Source organism: Dendropsophus ebraccatus, chromosome 4 (genome assembly GCF_027789765.1).
Source record: "Dendropsophus ebraccatus isolate aDenEbr1 chromosome 4, aDenEbr1.pat, whole genome shotgun sequence".
Taxonomy (NCBI): domain Eukaryota; kingdom Metazoa; phylum Chordata; class Amphibia; order Anura; family Hylidae; genus Dendropsophus; species Dendropsophus ebraccatus.
The window spans coordinates 140,152,519-140,174,076 of record NC_091457.1 but is presented as its reverse complement, the minus strand read 5'-3'; the positions used below and the strand labels follow the sequence as shown (position 1 = coordinate 140,174,076).

The following is a 21,558-nucleotide window of genomic DNA, read 5'->3' as shown; positions in this document are numbered from 1 at the left end:
CATGAAATATACAAAAATTAGAACAAAAATGCAATATGTTGTTGCAAGGCACATTTGAACCCAGAATACTGCCAGAGTTCTAATATGTATAACAGTAACCTGAGCTCCACAAGGTGCTTGGCCAATCATAGTGCTCGATAGAGCATCCTCACTCAACACTAGCGAATATACAATGGAGATAACTTTTGGCTTGATCAACCAACTGCTTTCTCCCCTGATCCCCATGCACATGCAGTGTCCCACTGTGAATTCTGTAGAGCCTGTGAATTGGTTGTAATTCACAGGCTGTGAAATTGTTTTGGTAAAGCCTGTAAATTGGTTTTCAATATACTTATGTGCTATGTGAGGTTTACATCTTTTTTGGCTGTGAATGGGAAGAAAGTCCATGTCAGGACGGGGAGGTAGGGACAAGACGAGACAGTGGGCCCTGAGCCTGAACCCACCCATTGTCCCTACCTACTTGCCTCAATCGGCACTAGGCAGCCGCGGACAACCACAAAGACGTCCCCTATACTGAATACGTGTAACACAGAACAAGACAGACAGACAAACACAATAAAGGGAAGTCAACAAGCCAAGTCAGAACCAAACGGGCAACGCAGTACAACATCAGAGCTCAAACGGAAAGTCAAAGGTCAGGAGGGAGGTCATGTAACGAGTCAAGCAAGCAGAGGAATTAGGAACGGGGATCGCAGGAGTAGACAGGGGGAACTGGGCTCAGGGTATGAACCTTAATTGCCAACAGAGAAAGACTGGCTCTGCTTTCATTTATGAGGATCAAGACCCGGTCTGGATCCTTATTGGAGGTCAAGGTTCCGGACAGGCAGAGGAATATGTCAATTAAAAGACACTGCTCAGCTGCAGCGATCAAGGCTGGCAGTGAGCAGTGTAACTCCTGCATTGCCAGGAGGCGGAGAAGCAAGTGGGTGTGTCACACAAAAAGTAAAAACAGGCCCAGTTCACACCAGGCTTACTGCACAATCCTGACAGCCTAGTCATTCTAGTCCATGTGAAGGGCCTGCTCCAGCTCTGCCTCTCTCTTCCCAAAGGGAGGAGGTTCTGTTGAGTTGTGAGGAGTCTAGTCTAAGAACCAACCAGTACCCTGTTTAGGGAACAGAACATTGCACTAGTGCTTTGTTGTGGTAATGAGTTTCTGGGACCCTTGAATGCTATGTCAGTCCCTCAAGGGTGGTCCCCTTGCTCCAGCCATCTGTTGGAGTGCTGTAATTACAAAAAACTGTGCCTCCATATTGTTGAAGTTTCTGTGAGATAAAACACTATGATATATTTCTATTATACTAGTGTCTAGCTCATTATCTGGATCCCAAACCAAAAGGGCACCTAGATGCCATTTAACTGGACACTTAATATTGTGTGCCCAATAGAAATTATTGTTTAAATTACTAACTGTGTAGCTCGCTCTTTCTTTGTGCCAACGTAAGGGGTGGCGGATTATCCTGTGAAGCCCTAATGCTGTGTCACAGAAGTTACAGTGACCAGTATGGCAGGTCCCAGCCAAACCACAGGGGTTCCTAGCTGTTTTTTAAAAGCTATGGACATCTTTGAATCGATTTACTTTAACTGAATGTTGTCTACTTTCTGGAGAAAATAAATAAATAAATAAATGCATTTAGGTTTTAATAATAAAAAAAATTGAAGTGTTTTTCTGAGTTCACTTTTGATGTGATCAGAATTCATCTTAGATGAGCATTCAAGAGAAGATAGAAGAGGCTGGGGACCGAGATGTCAGAGAGTCTGTCTGATGGAACTGACACTGCACAAAGCAGCTTGGATTGTATTGGAACACGAGCAAGCTCAAAAAGAAACATGCTTGAAGATTTTTGCAATAAAAATTATTTAAAGGAATCAGCAGTTTAAGGTTATACTGGACGGGTCATTTAATGGCAACTAACGTCTGTTACTTTAAAACAACAGCGACTATATGACTGTTATTCGCCGTTAAATGATGAACGTCTAATAAAAAATGCCGTAATTTTTATGATGTGTGAGCATAGCCTATATTGTAACTACTTTATTTAAAAAACAAGAACCAGTATTAATCCAGTCAACAAATGACATGTTATGGCTATGTTCCCACAAAGTATCTCCGTCAATCTTTTTTTTTTTTTTTTTAACTAAACCAGGATTAGGCTGAAAACACAAAAACTGGGCAAATCTTTCCATTATAATTTTGCTTTGTCAGTTTCACTCCTGGCTTTAGTTGAAAACAGTGGAAATACAGTGTGTGAACATAGCCTAAATGTCAATGTGATCTGGAGAAATGCAGGTGAACCGGGTCAAATCAAAAGAACGGCTAATAATAAATACTCTAACGCTATGTTCCAACACAGTAAAATAAACGTAAAATACGGCTGTAAAATATGAGGGAAAAAAATACCATCTGTTTTTCTCACCAAAAAAATATGCGACAATAAAATATAGGGAAAAATATATGGCAACATTTTTTTCATACAATTTAGGTAGCACGTTATTAGATTTCTACTCTGTACAGAAGTTTCGCCAACCTGTGATCATCCAGATGTTACAACTCCCAATGGGTCCAGGAGGCAAGGGGTTATTGGGGCAGACCCGGAGCTGTAGTTATTTTTGTAGAGCCACAGGTTGGAAGCCACTGGGATTAGGTGTTCTATATTTTTTAGCTACTTCTTCTCTTGGAAATGTAGTAAACAACCTGTTCTTTCTCGGATGCTTCTTGTACATTCACCTTTATACTTTCATATAGTGCTTACAAGGAGCATCTCTAGGGGACCATGCCTCGCTGCAAACAATTGACTGTAATAACATAGTATAACAAAGGTCATTGTTTTATCATTGACTTGAAATAAAGAGACCCCGATAAACATTCATTGTAGACATAGATACAGCATACTATATATAAGCTAAGTATAATCTAAGTATAAAATGGCAGCATAGAAAACCCAGGAGTAGATTGGTTTATGTCAATTATAAGGCTATGTTCCCACTTCAGAAAAATTATCAGGGAAGGCGTCCGTCTTGTAAGATAGATGGCTGCTAATAAGGATCCTGATCTTTATTAGCTCCTGTCTATTTAACGATACAGCCACCTTTGCTGATATTACTACGAAAAGGGAACATAGCCTAAGAGTACAGGGACATAATGATTTGTATATGAATACTATGACTATGCTTAGATAGCATCTGCTCGAGACCGGAGAGTTTACGCCCTGAAAGGGTTAACCTTCTCCATCTTCTCTCGGCTTACTGACTTAATCAACTTATATTACTACAGTCACTACAAGAAGAGCAGGCATCCAGCCTCTGGAATAATAAAGATGATTCTCACCGTACTCTTGTGCTCAATCTGAGGCCTCTCCAGAGCAATGGTGATGCAGTTGAGGAAAATAAATGCCAGGACCACATAGTCGAAAAGCTTGTGCGCAATTATTGTCTGACACATGATGCGAAACCTGCATGGAACGGAGACAGAGGCAATCACAATTCAATCCCAAGAAGTTGCCGAGGAGCTCTACTCCACAACCCTGTCCTTTGTGTTAACTCTGTATATAAAATAATAATCTTTGTGGCCTAAATAAAAGAGATAAGCGCCTGTATTTTTTCTGTCTGTCAGAGCAGATTGAGGATTCGGCGGTTGTTGGATTATATTCAAGCTTATGTCGTGCAATACTCCGGTAATTAAAACTTGGTGCCAGAAAGTGAAATTGCATATTTTGGCTGTAATAAATGATCTCATTGTAACATACAGTCCTTCTTGCTGCTGCTGGACCTAGAACAGGGATGAGGAACCCTTGGCCCTCCAGCTGTTGCAAAACTACAATTTCCATCATGCCTTGACTTAAGCTGAAAGCCTCAGCTTTCCAGGGATGATGGGAATTGTAGTTTTGTAGCAGCTGGAGGGCCGAAAGTTCCTTATCCCTCTCAAACACCGTTGTTATTTCTGCCATGCGTTACCCCATGTAGTAGTTAGTGAACTACTGAGAGGATCAGGGAGGCAGCGCCATGTTTCAGAAGTGTTTTCAGCAAATAATTAAAAGAAAACAGCAAAAGCTTTAGCTACTTAGGCATGATCGGAATTGTACCTCTAAAACATCTTGGTTATTTCTGCCATGTGTTATCCCGTGTAGTAGTTAGTGAACTAGAAGGAGAAGAGCAGGGGGGCACTGCCACGTTCCAGAAGTGTTTTCAGCAAATGGTTAAAAGAAAACAGCTAAATCTTTGACTATTCCAGCTTTATAGGAATTGTAGTTTTGTTACAGCTAGATTGCCGAAGCCTGCACATCCTTATCTTAGAAGGACCTCTCAAAAATCTTGGTTATTTCTGCCATGCGTTACCCCATGTAGTAGTTAGTGAACTGAAATGAGAGGACCAGGGAGGCAGCGCCGCATTCCAGAAGTGTTTTCAGCAAGGCATGATAAGAATTGTAGTTTTGCAACAGCTACAGGGCCGAAGGTTCCCTATCCCTATCTTTGAAGGACCTCTCAAATGTCTTGCTTATGTCTGCCATGTGTTACCCCATGTAGTAGTCAGTGAACTAGAAGGAGTAGAGCAGGAGGGCAACGTTCCAGAAGTACAGTATTTTCAGCAAATGGATGAAAGAAAATAGCTTCAGAGTTTAATCAAACAGAATGCGGCAATCCACATCTACAACCATAGGAGTCCCGGAATTTAATCTCCAAAACGTAATTTACCACACTGATCTATTTTCTGTAATACTACATAAAAGGCGAGAGATAGAGTGCTTATATATTATGCCAATTTGGTTTTTAAAGCAAGAGACTTATTCCCGTCTTCTCGCTCCGTGAACTTGAGTCATTTGAGGTGTTTTATCTCCATCTCTCGTCTGATTAGAGATCTAATATTTAGCATCTTGTGCAGATGGTGATTATTTTCTATCATTAGGACTCTCTCAATTTCGGCTGCTGCAAATTGCAGGCTGAGGTTTCTTTTAGGCATAAAATGTTTCAGTCCCTCATACAAAATAGGGGAAATATTCGTTTACTGTGGTTCAAGGGGCTGTCTGGTTTGGATAGACTAGTCTAGTATTTCAGATGTTTCATACACCTGTGTGGCTTTATATATTAACCCTACTCAGTGTTGATAAGAGGATTTTAGTGCTGTCACTACTATTATTGAGCCCTTTAGAGTTTCTTATTGGCTCCATTTTAGGGATTGGGAGCTCAGCTGTTTTCATGTAGTACCTTTCTATTAGTTCTCTGGCCAATCAACCTCCTCTCTGCTATACCATAACATAGAGCTGGCATTATGCTTGCCTGATGATTTAGACTGTACAGTATTAGATGGCATGTAGAGGGAGATGGGGTTATTGATACACTGGTCTTGTAAGATGCCATGTGAGCAGAAAGGAAAGAAATAGCAACGGTAGTAGGATCACAGCAATGAAAGGGTTACACTAAGGACTGCTGCAGCTGAGACGTTAAAGGGGTACTCTGGGCCGGGGGGTATTTTTGAGGATTGCCGGGGAGGGGGTGGAAATTGAAGCCGGAGGTCACTTACCTCCCCCATTGCATCACCGGTGCCCGGATCACACCGCTTGGTACTCCCATCCCGCGGCCGCTTCCTGGTCAGAGGCGGGACCCCACTATGGCCGATGATTGGCAGAGTTGCATTGAGACACCACAAGCGGCTGCGGGACAGGAGTACCAGGCGGCGAGATCTGGGCACCGGCGCTGGAACAGGGGAGGTAAGTGACCTCCGGCTTCAATTTCCACCCCCTCCCCGGCGATCCTCAAAAATACCCCCTGGCCCGGAGTACCCCTTTAAAGGAAGGGGGTTGCCCTGCAGTATTGTGGACACACAGCAATACGTACAATTGTATTTACACAAGGGACGGCTGCCTAGAGGTTCACAGGTGTTGAGAAATGAGAAGGAAGCTTTAGTTTACCTTTGAGGAGCAGATTGGCTAACTTTGCAGATACACAGCCCAGACTCTCTACATTTCCCCTGAACATGGTAAACATTATCTTTACTTTCTGCAGTTTGTTCTAATCTAACTGTTACTAGAGACAGATTTCCCCTGACAACTGACAGTGGACAGCAGAGAGAAGAGAGGTAAACTCCTGGTGGCCAAGATTTTAGTTTTTTTTTTTTTTTTTTTTTTCTGGAGTAATAAGAAGGAGTAATAAAGTAATTTAGAAATATGTTATGAATCTCATGGTCTTTCAGACTGTTTGAAATGACAGTGACCATTTAACTTTATTATTATGGAGCTCGATCTCTGTTAGTCCCATATCATTTAATGGAGCTGCAGTCACGGAAGTGCACTGCCACTTAGTTCACATGAAACAATCAGGGACTGCTGTTCTTAAGATTGCCAAGAGTCAGATCGCAGCAGTTCCACATTTATCCTGTACTCCCATAAGCAAGCAGTCCTTCACTGGGCATAAAATAGTGTATGAGATTTGCCTAGAGGGTTCCTACATTGTTATACTTACCTTCCTATTTTGCATTATGTGAAAGGTTGTGAATAAGGTAATGTTACAATATTCATTTCTTGTAAAGAGCTGAGTGCAAACTTCTTCCAGCTTGTTCGACAGCAACCTGAAAACCAAGACCTCCACCAATCACAACTTTTTACATGTCTGTATGACAAGTCAAAGGTCAGGGTAGCATCAGTCTATAGAAACTCTTGACAACATTTCAAAAGTTTTTGGAAGTGACAGACACATTTTAAGTGGCAGAAAGTAGCCTCTCCAACATGGCCTAGTAGCATGGACTGTAGGCCAACTTGGTGGGATCTTGGTGGTAGTCCCCAGCTCAGTTTACAGGCTGCTAAAAAAGGGCCATGCCACTCACCCCTCTGCATATGTTGTCTTGGGGAAACCATTATACAGACTGTGGCTCTTCACAAGGAGAATGAGGCAGTAAAGTGGACTAGAACAAATATTTTTAGCATTCCCAAGAAGCAAACAACAGAAATTCTTTGATGTGTTACCTGTTCTGAGGCGAGAAAAGGAATATGGACCAGTCCTCCCGTAATTCACACCAATCTGGCCGATAGACTTCAATCATCTTTCTGATTCGGAAACACAAACTCTGTAGGGAGAAGCAATAATCTCTTATGACGACATGCTACTCCTGCTTTCTTTTTTCATTTTCACTAAGCATTTGCAAGTCCCTTGTTTACATGTAATTGGAGCTGTCATCTGCTGCCACAATTCAGCAATGTGTCACCTCCTTTCGGTAAACTCTCTGTGCATGTCACAGTTTGCTCTACATCCTCAAAAACGCCATTACTTTCTGCTGTCATCAGTCCCTTTTATGTAAATATCTGGCCAAGTTCCCTGGAAGAGTCATATCAGGCTGATCACGGCCAATCCTTCGTTGTCTATGTATTCTTTGATATGAATATTAGTCATAGTGCTACTGTAGGGAGACACCTCTGTAATTAGATTTTTAACTATACTTCATCATATTATCATTGTTTTGTTTTGTTAAAGGGGTTTTGGCGGGATATACACCGGATAAAGAGTATCTAGCCGATTGGTCCATTGAGGGGTCAAATGTCACTAAGTGACTGTATGGGTATGTGCACACTACAAAACCCGTGCGGATCACTGGCGGCGGATTCCAGAGCTCGCCCCCGCTCGTAGACGCTGGCAGCCATGCGCATCTCGCTGGTCCCATAGGCTTCACTCTATGGTTTGCCAGATTCCGTTGTCCACCCGAAGAATGAACCCGCTCATTCTTCAGGTGGACAGTGAAATCTGGCAAACCATAGAATGAAGCCTATGGGACCATCAGAAATGTGCGCGTCCACGAGCAGGGGCCACTCGCGAAATCTGCGGCTGGTGATCCGCTGGGATTCCGTAGTGTGCACATACCCTATGAGTGATAAGCATGCTCGGCCATTCACCGTCAATGGGATATTTGGCACTTAGCAACGTTCGTGATCCCCATAGACAGTAATTTGAATGGTGTCCGAGTATGAACACTGCTGCTCCAGTCACCTGTGGGAAAATGGGCCTCAGTTCTGATGATCAATGGGGATCCCAGGTCCCAGTAGTCAAACCCCACACTGATCAGCTGGTTATCCTCTATCCTTTGGACAGGCCATCATGGGATAACCAATTTGGAACAGCATATACATATATACAAGCATCTGACACGTTTCGGTAATTAAACCATATCCATAGCACCACTATAGTGCTATGAATGGTACTGAATAGTGCATTTGTGAGCTGGAAATTTATATATATGGATATATATATATACTGGAGTACCCCTTTAATTGTTCTTGTTATTTGAGATTTGGGAGGCGCATAGGTGTTAAGTATATTGGTATTGGATTCCCAGATTTGGGTATATAATCTGCTGGGTAATTTTCTGCCTTTTGTAAATATAAATAATTATTTTAAGTTTTTTTGTCTGAACTTCAGAACAAAGAAATCTGTAAAAGGGTAAGGATGGACACATCTGTATATGTATGTCTACATTACACAATATCTACATTACATACAGTAACATAAGGCTGTAGCTCATAGCACACACATATAGTAAGCACTCGAGACTCTCATTGCAATTTGTGCATACTGTATGAGTGTATGGTGTACAGAGCCCCAACAAAGTAACCGCGTGTTCTTCTGAGATGATCAGTGGGAAAAAGTTATAACAGGTAGCGTTTCTGAGCCAAGGATTAGCTGTAGTTGTCTGGAAGCTAATTTTTAACTCCATGATTAACGAATACACAAGGCAAGGGTGGAGTTATATGATAGGGTTATAATATATCATATGAATGCACAAGGGAAAGGTAGTATTATTATACTTAGTATATTATATCATATGAGTGTTTTCATTGTAACATGACAGTGACAAGGAATACCCATACCCCACCACTCACATACAGCCGCTGTTTTTCTAAATTACTGAACAATAAAAACACAACGCTACTAAACTTTACATAAACTCAGAACTGCTATTCTTTTAAAACAAACTTTCAAAGAGCAGATAGCCCATTGATTTCAGACGGCATTACGCAGACAAGCCATTGATTTCAATGTAAACTGAGTAATGATTCATTTTCCCTGCAGTGGCACCGCAGGGGGATCGAACACTTGCCGCTGGGTTCTCCCACAGATTACATCTGATCACTCGGCATTTCAGCAGCGGGACACTCTGAGATTAGTGTATTGTTGGAGGACCCGTCAACCAAAAGGGATAGAGCAAAGCCGATGAACACTCAGTAAGGGATAGAAGATTTGTCATTGTGTTGGCAGAGCAATGAACGTCCATTATATCATTAATGGGCAGCCAAGCTTATACTGTGTGCAACCCATTCAAATTAATGTGAAATTGCAGAGGTATTAAAGGGGTAATCTTTAAAAAAAATAATAATAATAATTTTATATATATATATATATATATATATATATATTTATTTTTTTTTTCTTTCAAAGCAACTGCTTTAACCCCTTAAGGAGCGGGCCAATTTCGATTTTTGCACTTCCGTTTTCTTCCTCCTTGTGCTTAACAGGCCATAGCACTTGCATTTTTTCACCTAGAGACCCACATGAGCCCTTATTTTTTGCGTCACTAATTGTACTTTGCAATGACAGGCTGATTTTTTGCATAAAGTACACTGCAAAACCAGGAAAAAATTCAATGTGTGGTGAAATTGAAAAAAACAAAACAAAAAAACATTGTTTTTATTTGGAGGGTATTTGTTTTTACGCCGCTCGCCCTGGGGTAAAACTGACTTGTTGTATATGTTCCTTAAGTTGTTACGATTACAACGATATGTAACATGTATAACTTTTATATTATGTGATGGCTTGTAAAAAATTCAAACCATTGTTAACAAATATATGTTCCTTAAAATCGCTCTATTCCCAGGCTTATAGCGCTTTTATCCTTTGGTCTATGGGGCAGCGTGAGCTGTCATTTTCTTTTGCCCCATGATGTGTTCTTTCTATCTGTACCTTGATTGCACATATGCAACTTTTTAATTGCTTTTTATTACAATTTTTCTGGATTTGATGCGACCAAAAATGCTAAATTTTGCACTTTTTTGCGCTCACGCCGTTTACCTTGCGAGATCAGGAATATGATAATTTAATATTTTGGGCGATACCAAACATGTTTATTTATTTATTTATTCGTTTATTTTTATTTATAACATGGGAAAATGTTATAAATTACAGTAAGGCTATGTTCACACAGTAAAATATTACCAAAATACAGCCTTATTTCAATGCAATGCTGCGCTCCATTAAAGTTGATGGGAACTTGGCTGGCAATAGAATACCAACTGTAATACAGTCAAAAGAGTAGACGTGGACATAGACTGTGTCAGTACAGTAGTGTGAAGATTTAAACTGATTCGGAGCTCCTGGCAACATAATGAATAGTGATGCCAAGAGCTCCATATTCTGTTCCATAGCAGATTGTAAGTATTTACGGACCTTGCATGGAACGTGAAAATAAGACCAAAGTTGGGAGTCCCTGAAAAAGATTAAGGTTAGAAGGTTAAAATCTACTCATATTTAGCTACAGGCCCAACAACATAATGATGATGCCAAGAGCTCCATACTCCATTCTGTAGCAGATTCTACAAATTAACGGACTGTGCACGGAATATGGGAATAAAACCAAAGTCAGGAGTCCCTGAAACAGATTAGATGGTTAAAATCTACTGATATTTAGCTAAGGGATGTAACCTAGAACCAGCTTAAGAAGGGGGGGGGGGGGGGGCTGCAAAGGTACCCTCTTTAAAGGGAACCAATCAGCCCAATTTGGCTGATATGGTTTTCTGGAGCACAATATAAAGCTCCTGTGCAGCCCATGGTTCCCTTTTGAGATATCTGAAAACTGACCAACTGATGGGAGACCAAACACATAAAGGGGGCCACCTAAATTGTCCACTAAGTGTCAGGTATTTGTTTTATTTTCGTAATAAAAGAACATTTTGCATATAATAACAAATGGAAAGTTATAGAACATGTGGAGTGTTCTACTGTAAAGTGATTTTTGAGTATCTTGCCAGAAGTTACACGCACCATCTGGTACGGGTTTTGCCACCTGTTTGTTGATATGATAATTAATAGTGATAATTAAAGTGTCTTATGGTTGTAATTGGTTGGCTGGAAGATATTTGATGGAATTAACGCATTTTGAGTGCTTCATTACATTGCATTATTAGTGGAACCTAAAGGGCCTATATAACCACCAATGGTAGGTGCTTGGCAATTTCTGTCCTACAGTATATACCAGTTACATATAGGAGCAAACTTTTAAGCCCCCAACATGTTGAAGTCCAGTAAACTCCAACAGATACACACAGTAAAAAGTAAGATTGATCGGCATGCACTTATCTGATCCCATTACTTACATAATCTATCTCCTCTTCTTCCTCTTCCTTATCTTTCCGGTTGTTCATCTTGGGGAAAACATCTTTCATAATCTGAGAAGCTTTCCCAGATGGGTCATGATATTCTCCAGACGAGCAGCTCACTTTGCAGGATGCCTTGTGATTTGTATGTGGTCCCGGGTGATCGGGGATATCTTGGGAGCCCTTGTTGTCTAGAGACATAGCCCTCCTGTGTTTTAGGCTGGATGCTCTTCTGGAATGTATCCTCTCTCGATGGTCCTCTCCCCGAGAAAGTAAAGATTCATGTTCCGCTGTACATGGTCTTGGTTTAATACTGGGGCGCCGGCCTAGGCTGTTCCAGCTGGACCTGCGGCTGCCCCATCCACCAGTTCTGTTCCAATGGGGTGGACGAGTTCCTGCCTGTAAACCAAAGATGAGGAACATATAGTAATCATTCACCACAATTTATTTGCTCGGGTGTTGTCAGTTGTGGTTGTGTTCCTTCAGTCTCACTCTGTCTAATTGATATGGATGCACCTCAAGAGTGCTGTAATATTGACTGTCTGTTCTAAATTAACAATTAAAAGTATTATCTTGTGCACAGAAGTACCACACTGACGGTGAAGGTGGACTTTGTTTATTCAAAGATGGCAGCCAGTATGTATATCCTAGGGGCAGGTGTTCTTCTACTAAGGCTTGTGTCAGTACTTCATTGGCTGAGGTACAAAAAAGAGTTACTTGCATAGCACTAGTGCAGTGCAAGACTTTATAGGGACACACTCCTAACTGGTAACGCCCCATTGTCAAATTATTTCTCCCAAAAGTTGCACTTAAGGGGTTTGACAGAGAGAGGGGCTTTCCTATGTCAGCACCATACACAATGTGATTGCTGGGTGTCAATAGGATGTCGTGCGAGCCAGGGTCCTATGACATGTCTGCCATCTTAGTACACCTATTAGGGCTGGTGTAAAGTAGAATTGTCTCAGTTGCCCCTAGCAACCAATCGGATTCCACTTTTCATTCCTCACAGATACTTTGAAAAATGAAAGGTAGAATCTGATTGGTTGTAGGGGCAACTAAGACAATTCTACTTGACACCAGTCTAATAAATTTCCCCAATGCATCCAAAATTTTCCCCATTTGTGACCAAGGACGATTCTATAGATAACACTAGATACAACCAGATGATCACTTACCTGAGTTCTCTGATCGTAGGTCATTCGACCTAGTGACATCACACTGCTTTTTCTGCAGTCCATGGCTAAAAGCATTTGCTCTCTTTGTAGAGAATTCCTGGAACTGTTCATAACTCCTCCAGTGATCTGCTGGCTTGTAATAGGGTTGTTCTCAAGGTGTCCATTTGGAGTCATTGGAACAGCGCAAAGCTTTGGATCTAAGAATAAAAATTACAAAATTAGGGAGTATGAACTAAACTTAACTTACTGACACCCCCCCCCCAACCCACACACACCGTTCTCCCACAGTGCTGCTTGCTGTGTTTAGGGTCAGCTGGTGAACCTCCCTCTCAGCCAATGGTAACTCAGGTGGGACACCATTGCTGCTGATGATTGGCTGAGCAGGCAGTGCACAAATAAATTCCAAACACAGAAACTGTTGGGGAGAGGGACCATCTCTGGGAGAATGGGGTGATGGTAGGAACGGGGAAGGTAGGTATATGTCCTACTGCCAAACTGAACACATAGAAAGGAATCCAAGCAGACTACCCCTTTAACATAAGAGGGTAGCTATTTGGTGTCCAAAATGAATGTTTCTAAGAGTTTATAAAGGGCTTCTATTGGGCCTTAAAGTGAAAAAGGCTGCTGAGACCTTTTAGCATTTATTTGCTCTTCTGCAATATGGTAATACTGTGATATGAAGCATACAGACCTTGTTCCTTGCTTATTTTTTTGGATACTATGGGGGGAGGGGATTTATGAAGCTTACGCCAATGGCGTACGCCAGGGAGAAGGTGCACATTTGCCCCTTCTCCCTGGCATGCACCTCCCGTGTGCCCAGCTCGCCCAATGGGCGGGCTGGCGGAGCTTGCGGGGGCGTGATGAGGTGGGGAGGAGGTGTGGCCTCCCCCCGCACCTCATTTATCATGATTTAGGCCTGCTCGCAGCCGCAAATCATGACGCAAAGCTACACCTGCTGGAAGCAGGTGTAGATTTGGTACACCGGGCGCAGATTCGGGCGCCCGGCCGGAGGGATTCACTGAGAGGCATACGCCTCTTAGTGAATCCTGCCGCAAAAAAGGGAGCGGGGCCTAATATAAGACCGACGTACTTGTAAACTTGTAAATGAGAGAATGTTGAGCATGATTGGGTTCATTAAACCCAAACTGTTAGCGTTTGATTACCAGTAGCTGAAGAAGTTGGACACAGCCCTAAGGGTGCCTGGAAAACATGTGTACAGTCATAGGCCATAGGCCGTATCTGGGACTCCCTAGGGCTGCATCCAACTTCTTCAGCCACTGGTAATCTAATACAGAGCGTTCAGGTTCAGATGATCTGGAACATGCTCAAACTTTGCTAGTTTCTAGTAAGTGATTATTTGTACCTGACCCAGTCTGAGTTTCTCGATATTTGTCACAGTCTTCCATGTTCGAAGAGCTCCTTTCTTCATCAGAATACGACCTATTGGCGTCACCCTGTAAATAACCAAACTCTTATTAATATTTCTCATGATATTTGTACTTCTTCATCATATGTGATTTATTTCATCCTACTGATGAACAATGGTCACTGAGAGATTCATTTTCTGTAGTATTCCATTGCCTTCTGGGGATATCCATACAGTGCACCATACTAGAATTCTTGTACTATTCAACCTATTTGGTAATACAGGATAAATTGTTAAATAAGGCTGGATTCACACTGTGTTTCGTTGCAATCCGTTCAACGTATCCGTTTTTAATTGGTTACTTTTAACAGACAGAAAAACACTACTTTTGTGTCTGTTAAAAAAAAAACGCACCCGTTTCCATGCATTTTTTTAAATAATGGAAGTCAATGGAAAAATGGATCCAAACGGATGAGACACAATTGCATCTGTTTTTTTTTTCATAAAACGTATAAGTTAAACGGATTGCAAAAAGGCAGTGTGAACACAGCCTAATAGGGACGATAAGGGACAACAATCCTCATCCCATGCATGTGAATGAGGAGTCTGTGGATTTTCATTGCCGTCACATACAATAGTCCACTTCCGGAATAAGTGGAACGTCACCTTTTTCCAGGTGTAAGCTCTGAGCCACATCACATGACGCTGACGCTAAGCCTTGTGCAAGCTTACTCTGTTATATTACTTGGCTGTATTATAGTTTTGTACAATAAATTTTTTTATAAGTGTTATACATCTATGAAACCAATTTTACTGTTACATCAGGCATCATTCAGTAATTTGATACAGGAAAATCTAATCCTCTCTGAATGCCAGGCAGCAGAGGTCATAGTAGACGTTTGGTTAAAGGGACCTGTCAACCTGTTTATGCTGCAAGCTCTAAAAGCAGCGGAAAGAAGTGACAGACATGCTGATCTCAGTAGTGTGTCACTTATGTGTGCATGTGCTTTAGTTTTGTAGCGCTGGGAGGCACGAGCCCCCAGTATTCACGAGTTGCAGGCTCACTCCACCCTCTGCTGAATGGCTGGTTTTTCTTATAACTATATGGAGGAACCTGAATCTCATAGATGGAGCGAACCTGTATCAAGCTAAAATTAGTGGATGTGTCACTTACCTATCTGAGAAGGTTGGCAGCCTAGGAATATGACAGATGTTCAGATCAGAAGGGGATCAAAATGTTTTTTTCTTTCAAATCAACTGGTGTCAGAAAGTTATACAGATTTGTAAATTACTTCTATTTAAAAATCACAAGTCTTCAAATACTTATCAGCTGCTGTATGTCCTGCAGGAAGTGGTGTATTCTTTCCAGTCTGACACACTGCTCTCTGTTGCCACCTCTGTTTTTAAATGCAAGTATACACACGTAATACAAATACCAATACAGTAAACACAAATATATCTAACTTTCTGACACCTGTTGATTTGAAAGAAAAAACATTTAGTTGGAGTTCCCCTTTAAGAATGTTTTGATATGTCGTAGTCACATGTCATAAGGTAACATCATTAGGGGTCCAGAGGCTGAGATACCCTCGCCCCGTCTCGATCTGAATGTCATGTTACTATGACATGTTAGAAATCTATATGACTTTCTGACACCAGTTGATTGGAAAAGAAAAATATTTAGCTGGAGTTCCCCTTTAATACAATTAGTAATAAGAGCAATATCCTTAAGCTTAAGCTACAGTAGTCCTATCAGAACAAGTCATAAGAGCCAGCGGCCCTGTTCCTGCGTACGGCGCTGTTCTATTCCTGGGCTCCGGCTAAAGCATTGGAGGCGGGCCCTCCCCTCCCAGTGGGAGGAACCCCCCGCCCACTTCTTCAGAATCAATGGAGCCACGTCATAGAGGGGTTTCTTCCCACTGGGGGTTGGCCGGCTCGCTTCCAGTGCTTCAACCCTGGCCGGTGCCCTGGAATAAAATGGGGCCGTAAGTGGGAATTGGTCTGCAGTTCAAAAAACGGACTGCAGCACCGGCTTCTCCGTGGCGGCACCATTGTATTCATGTGAAAAACTTAAAGCGGATGTACTGATGGTACATTCACTTAAACATCGAGTATTGCCAGTTCACCTGCTGCCTTATAACAGACGCCATCATCACCAGATAATCCATGTTATTTACTCCACCCATTAGTGGTTTTAATGTTATTCCTGATTACGGGACTGTTGAGAAGACCATCATATGTTAGGCTATGTTCACACAACGTATATGTCCGGCCGCATATTTTCGCGGCCGAACATACAGAATACGTGTTAAACTCCGGCCGGGGATTTACGTAAGTTGCGGCTGGCTACGTACGGTCCGCGAATTTACGCCCGTAGTCTACTTACGCTTCCTGAGCGCCCTACGTAGTGATCTGACAGCGGTCTTTTACTTGGAAATCTTCGCCTAGCCCTGGACACCCCACAGAACCTTTTGGATCGGCAAAGAAAAGTGCAAAAATGAAGAAATCACCACTACGTACGGGACCGCATGTTACGCTACGGGCGTAAGTTACACCATTTTCGTCCTCAAACAATGGTCTGGTTCATTTTTATGGCGCCGCGTACGATCTGGGCGTAAGTTCTTACGTAGTGTGAACTGTGCAGCCGTAGATTGTATACTTTCCATTGTACGCAAACTATGTAAATCTCTGGCCGCTTATTCACGGAACGCGCTACGTCCGGAGACTTACGTAGTGTGAACATAGCCCCCTACTGCTAATTCCTTTTCTATATGTATAGTCTTGTACAAGGTTTATTAAAATGATAATCATGAAAATGATCTGATCTAATGTACAAGTAGGAACCAAAGTCACTTCTATGGTAAGTGTCATAGCTGAAGAGGGTGAATCAGAAATTGGATCCAGGAAGATGATGTTGACCCTCGAGTACCCAGCGATGAATGAAATACTTGACCCTGTTACATAACAGAAGATCCCCGTGTTACGCATACCAATAAGGTCATTTTCATATTTTCCACTTAAGCAATTGTGGCCAAGATTTGCTAAAAACACCGATGGGAAAAGGGACGGAGCTATTCCCACATAACATATGGTTGATACTAATTATAATTAGAGCCTTGTAATTGCCGGCTATTTAAACATTAAATCCTCCTAATGCACATTAATATTCCTGTATGCAGCTGTGCCGTCCAGCTTGACTTATATCCCCAGACAGGAGGAGAATGGGTTTAATTAACAATTAGGGCATTTGACATTAAAACCTGTAGAAATAGATAGATAGATAGATAGATAGATAGATAGATAGATAGATAGATAGATAGATAGCACTTCAAACTTAAGGCAGGGGGGTGCAGGAGTATAGTAAAGAATGTATACTTACCCATCCCCGTGCCCCCTCAGTGCTGCCTTACTGATCTCTGACAGCCACCGGCCTTCTGTAGCTCCTGCTGCAATGTCACGTAAGCGGCTAATGGATTGCACTTTTAGCCAATCAGTGACTGGGGCAGGACAGAGCTGCAGTCCTGACTGACTGAGCAGGCAATCCATCAGCGGGGCCATTACGTTGCAGCAAACGTACCAGGAAGCCAGGAGAAAATGACATCCAGCAACTGGGCGATAACAATGAGAGTGGCACTACAGGGGTACAGGGATGGGTAAGTATTCATTCTTCATTATGTTCTCGCACCTCCTGCCTTCTGGTGCCATGCAGTGAAAAGAGTTGGTCCTCTGTTCAGTCATTTCTACTCATGGAGCCTTTTTCTGCTTGTACTGGTTAGTGTTCTGCGTTCCAGGTGCCAGATCTTAATTTTACTATATTATTATTATTTCTCTACACTATTTCACACCACTATTTACCTTCCTACCTCATTAGCCCCTTTCCCTGAAGAAGCTAAGGAATGAAACATACGTCGGGTTATCAAGGTAGAATAAAAGTACTATAGTTTTTTAATAATTTGTGATTATTCTAGCCTTAGAATTGTAGGTTTAGCATTGTATTGTGGATTTTTCCCTAGCTTACCACAATGGTCTTTGTGGGGTAAAAGTGTGAAAAGGATAGTCCTTAATTTTCTTTATTTTTTTTTTTATTTTAATAAAGAACTCAGCTAAGCATACCTGTCTGGTCCCTTGCTGCTGCTTTTCTGGTGGTACATAGTCCCTGCTGGTCACCACTTCTTCATTTCCCATTGACGCACAAGTACCACCTAGTAAGGCGAGCACTTGGCACGGTGGTGACCCACCCCCTATTTGGCTCGCCGGCATTTACCATTTACTGGTGGGGAGATAGGGACTGGGAGGTAGAGAAAAGCAGCAGCAGAGGATGAGATGATGAGTATAGCTTTTTCTAACAACAACAAAAAAAAAGCTTCTCTATCTTGTCAAAAGAATGCTGGTCTCTTTCTGTAGGAAATAATATGTTACATACTTGATCCTGCCATGTACAAATACGTTGACATAAAGACCACTAACTACAATGGCAGAGCTATAAAATAAACTAGCGCAGCCATTCTGATTCCAACAATACCTGAACATCTGATCTCCCTGTTTACGTCATTGCTGCATCTCGAGAAGCATGACCTTGCAATCAGTATCACAATAGCAATCTGAGCAGAGTCCTATGAGATGGGCCGGTGGAAGAGAACACAAATGATGGAATGATGAATAAATAGATTTCACTTTATTATGTATGAGAATTCAAGATAAAATAAATACAGTCCCAGTTAAACCGCTTTGAATTAGCATAAGTTATACGACTGGCATAGTTCAAGAATGGCCCTTAAAATAATAATGCTGCCTGTTTACAGATTACTTGGCCGCGTTCCTTTAAATCTCATTACACATTGATAGACTAGTTAGGTCAGGAAGTTCTTACATGCTGTCAAATTATATTTTCTATCCATTGGCTTCAAAGGCATTGGCATCTCTCGGCAGATTTGACACCCTTTATGGATTGCTCCTCGGATACCAGTAATAGGCTTATACATTGTATAGTAAAAAAAAAAAAAAAACATATACAACATTTATCTTACCTCTGCCTGGAACCCTTCCACCAAAATAGCAACCAGTAGATTGAAGAGTACATAATTCCCGAATGTCATCAAGGCCACAAAGTAGAGAGCAGCCCAAGGAGATGTACTGGCCATCCCATTATACAGCACCACATTCCAGTCTTCCTGTGTCAAGATCTAGAGGAGAGTGGAAAGAGTATACGGTATAGACCTAGGTATTAAATTCATATCAGGCATCACAATGCTCAAGGTGCAAAAGGTACATAATTTTATTTAATGGGGAACTATTAGCAAGTCAGACTAATCTAACCCTCATGTTGCACACAGGACGCTAACGATGAAAGTATGTCTCTTACCTTCATCCTATGTTCCATCCCCGTGCAGTTTGTAGTGTAATCCTGTGTCCGATAAGGCAGTTTGGAGCACTGGGGGTGAGGCTAAGGCCCCAAGAGGGCCCATCCACCCCTTGCCACCCGTCCCTTCTAATAATTATCAGTGGAGCGGGCCAGCAAGGGGTGGGCTTGACTGGTGGTCTTGGGGCTTTAGCCCACCCCCAGTGCGTCAAACAGCCTAACTGGACACAGGATTTCACTAAAAACTGCTTGGGAATGGTGCAGAAGATGAAGGTAAGACACATACCTTCATCCTTAGCTCCCCATGTGCAATATGGAGTTATCAACTGGTAACCAGGTATGCCAGGGGCACAGCATTTGTAAATTTCCCCCACTGAGTATTAGCATTAACTCTAAGATGCTTAATTTGACAACGTGTTTTATATTCTTTTGTATACTTCCTCAGGTCCATATTAACATGTCTAACCACTACTGTACAGTAGACAATTTTTTTCTTTAGAGTACCCCTTTAAATGTGTGCACAGATGTACTTTGATGTAGGACATCATATAATAAAAAATACAGTCATATTATATACATATTTACTGCCATTTTTTTCTTTAATGTATTGTGTGTGAACATAGCTCTAAAAGAGTTTTCTGACTTAACCTAGCTTGTCCCCTATTCACAGAATAAAGGACAAATATGAGACAACGGGGTGTCCGACCTTCATGCCCGCTGGGGATCTCTAGATTGGCGTTCTGGCCCCTTTTGTTATTAATAGAGCCATGGGTCGGTATATGACCCGAAGCCCCATTCATTCTATATGAAACTGCCGGAAAGAGCTGAGTGCTGTACTCAGATATCTCCAGTGGACGATGGACCCCCCGCAATCTCTTCTGGATAGAGGGCAAGTGAGTTTGACTCAGAAATGAAATGGGTTGGCTGGCCAGGACTCATTTCTATGCCCTCTGAGGGGGTGAGTGAAAACAAAACCAATAATGGACATGTATCCGGGGGGCGAGAGCGGCATAGTACAGATGGCAGTTTGGGAGCCAGGGAGGTAAACGTATGTTATATATATTTTTTGATCTATAGCCATACAGGAGATTATCCAAGAAAACATACATACATGTGTTTGACTATGACTATACAGTAGGTTAAATAATAACTATGCGCAAACTGATTTCTATCCTTCATCTATGGACAAAGTATAAATTAATAAGCGATTGCCTACATTTACGTGTATACTGTGTAATTGCTCAATGAGCTGACACCACATCTCACAGTTATTTTCCTGTTGTATTTTCTATCATGATATAGACATCTGGAAGCTTGGATGGATTTCTGGGGAGTCTATGCCAAATGCTCATCTATCTCATTTATCTCCACATGAGTAAAAGTAAAATATTATTTGATGGACTGATTTCACTAATGGTGAAACTAAGGGTTTAAAAAACAAAAAAACAACTAACAAAATACAGTTAGAAAAATATGAAAAAATAATTGGCTCATTTTCATTTCCTGACTATTGGTTTTGTCTGTTTTTAAAGTTCATCCCTATTCAATGGAACACTAAACAAGAGATAACATACTGTACCTGAGCTACATAGGATTTTTGCAACACCTGGGGAGGATGGGATCCTCCATCATAAAAATGCGACAAGTCACACAGCTATAAATGTCTGACATTGGTTGGAAGAACATGACCAAGGCTTCCAGGTTCTACCCTACCATGATTTTCCAGGCCCCACTAGAGATGAGTGCAACTCACTCATGCGTCTAATCGTTCGGTATTTAAATAACCTTGGCTGAAGAAGTTGGATGCAGCTGTAAGGCTACTTGAAAAGGTTTTCCTACACTCCCTAAGACTATATTCACACAACGTATATTTTCGTAAAACCATGGCCTTTGAACAACGATTGATACAAAAATATACGTACCATTGCTGCCTATGGAATCCCAGCCGGAGCGTATACGCATAGTATACGCTCCGGCCAGGATCCCTAGCGGCGCTGCAAACAACTGACATGTCAGTTTTCTGCGGCCGCAGAAAACCCTGTCAGTGCACACTATGGAGCAAGCGTCTGCGGCTGCACGCTAAATAGGGGGCAGTGGAAAGTTCAGATGAGCCCGCATCAGAACCCTGCGTCGCTAAATATCATCTGTCCGGGATGATCTTTTCAGAGACCGGACGTTCCGTGACCCTGCCGGAATCACGGAACGGCCGGTCTCTTACAAAGTGTGCACATAGCCTAAGGATGTATCCAACTTCTTCAGCCACTGGTACTTAAATGCAGATCAGTCAGACTCAAGCATGCTTAAGTTGCGCTC

The 21,558-nt window shown here is 41.9% G+C and overlaps 1 protein-coding gene across 1 annotated transcript in view; it reads right to left on the bottom strand.

Annotated features, from left to right (window-relative positions):
- Positions 1–21,558, bottom strand: part of CACNA1I (calcium voltage-gated channel subunit alpha1 I) — a 495,446-nt gene that overhangs the window by 84,086 nt on the left and 389,802 nt on the right. Inside the window, exons 14-19 of the mRNA XM_069968882.1 lie at positions 18,914–19,069; positions 13,884–13,974; positions 12,521–12,717; positions 11,346–11,744; positions 6,954–7,054; positions 3,326–3,449 (exon numbers count right to left, since the gene is read on the bottom strand). Coding sequence (XP_069824983.1) covers positions 3,326–3,449; positions 6,954–7,054; positions 11,346–11,744; positions 12,521–12,717; positions 13,884–13,974; positions 18,914–19,069 — 1,068 coding nt within the window. The remainder of the gene's footprint in view (positions 1–3,325; positions 3,450–6,953; positions 7,055–11,345; positions 11,745–12,520; positions 12,718–13,883; positions 13,975–18,913; positions 19,070–21,558) is intronic.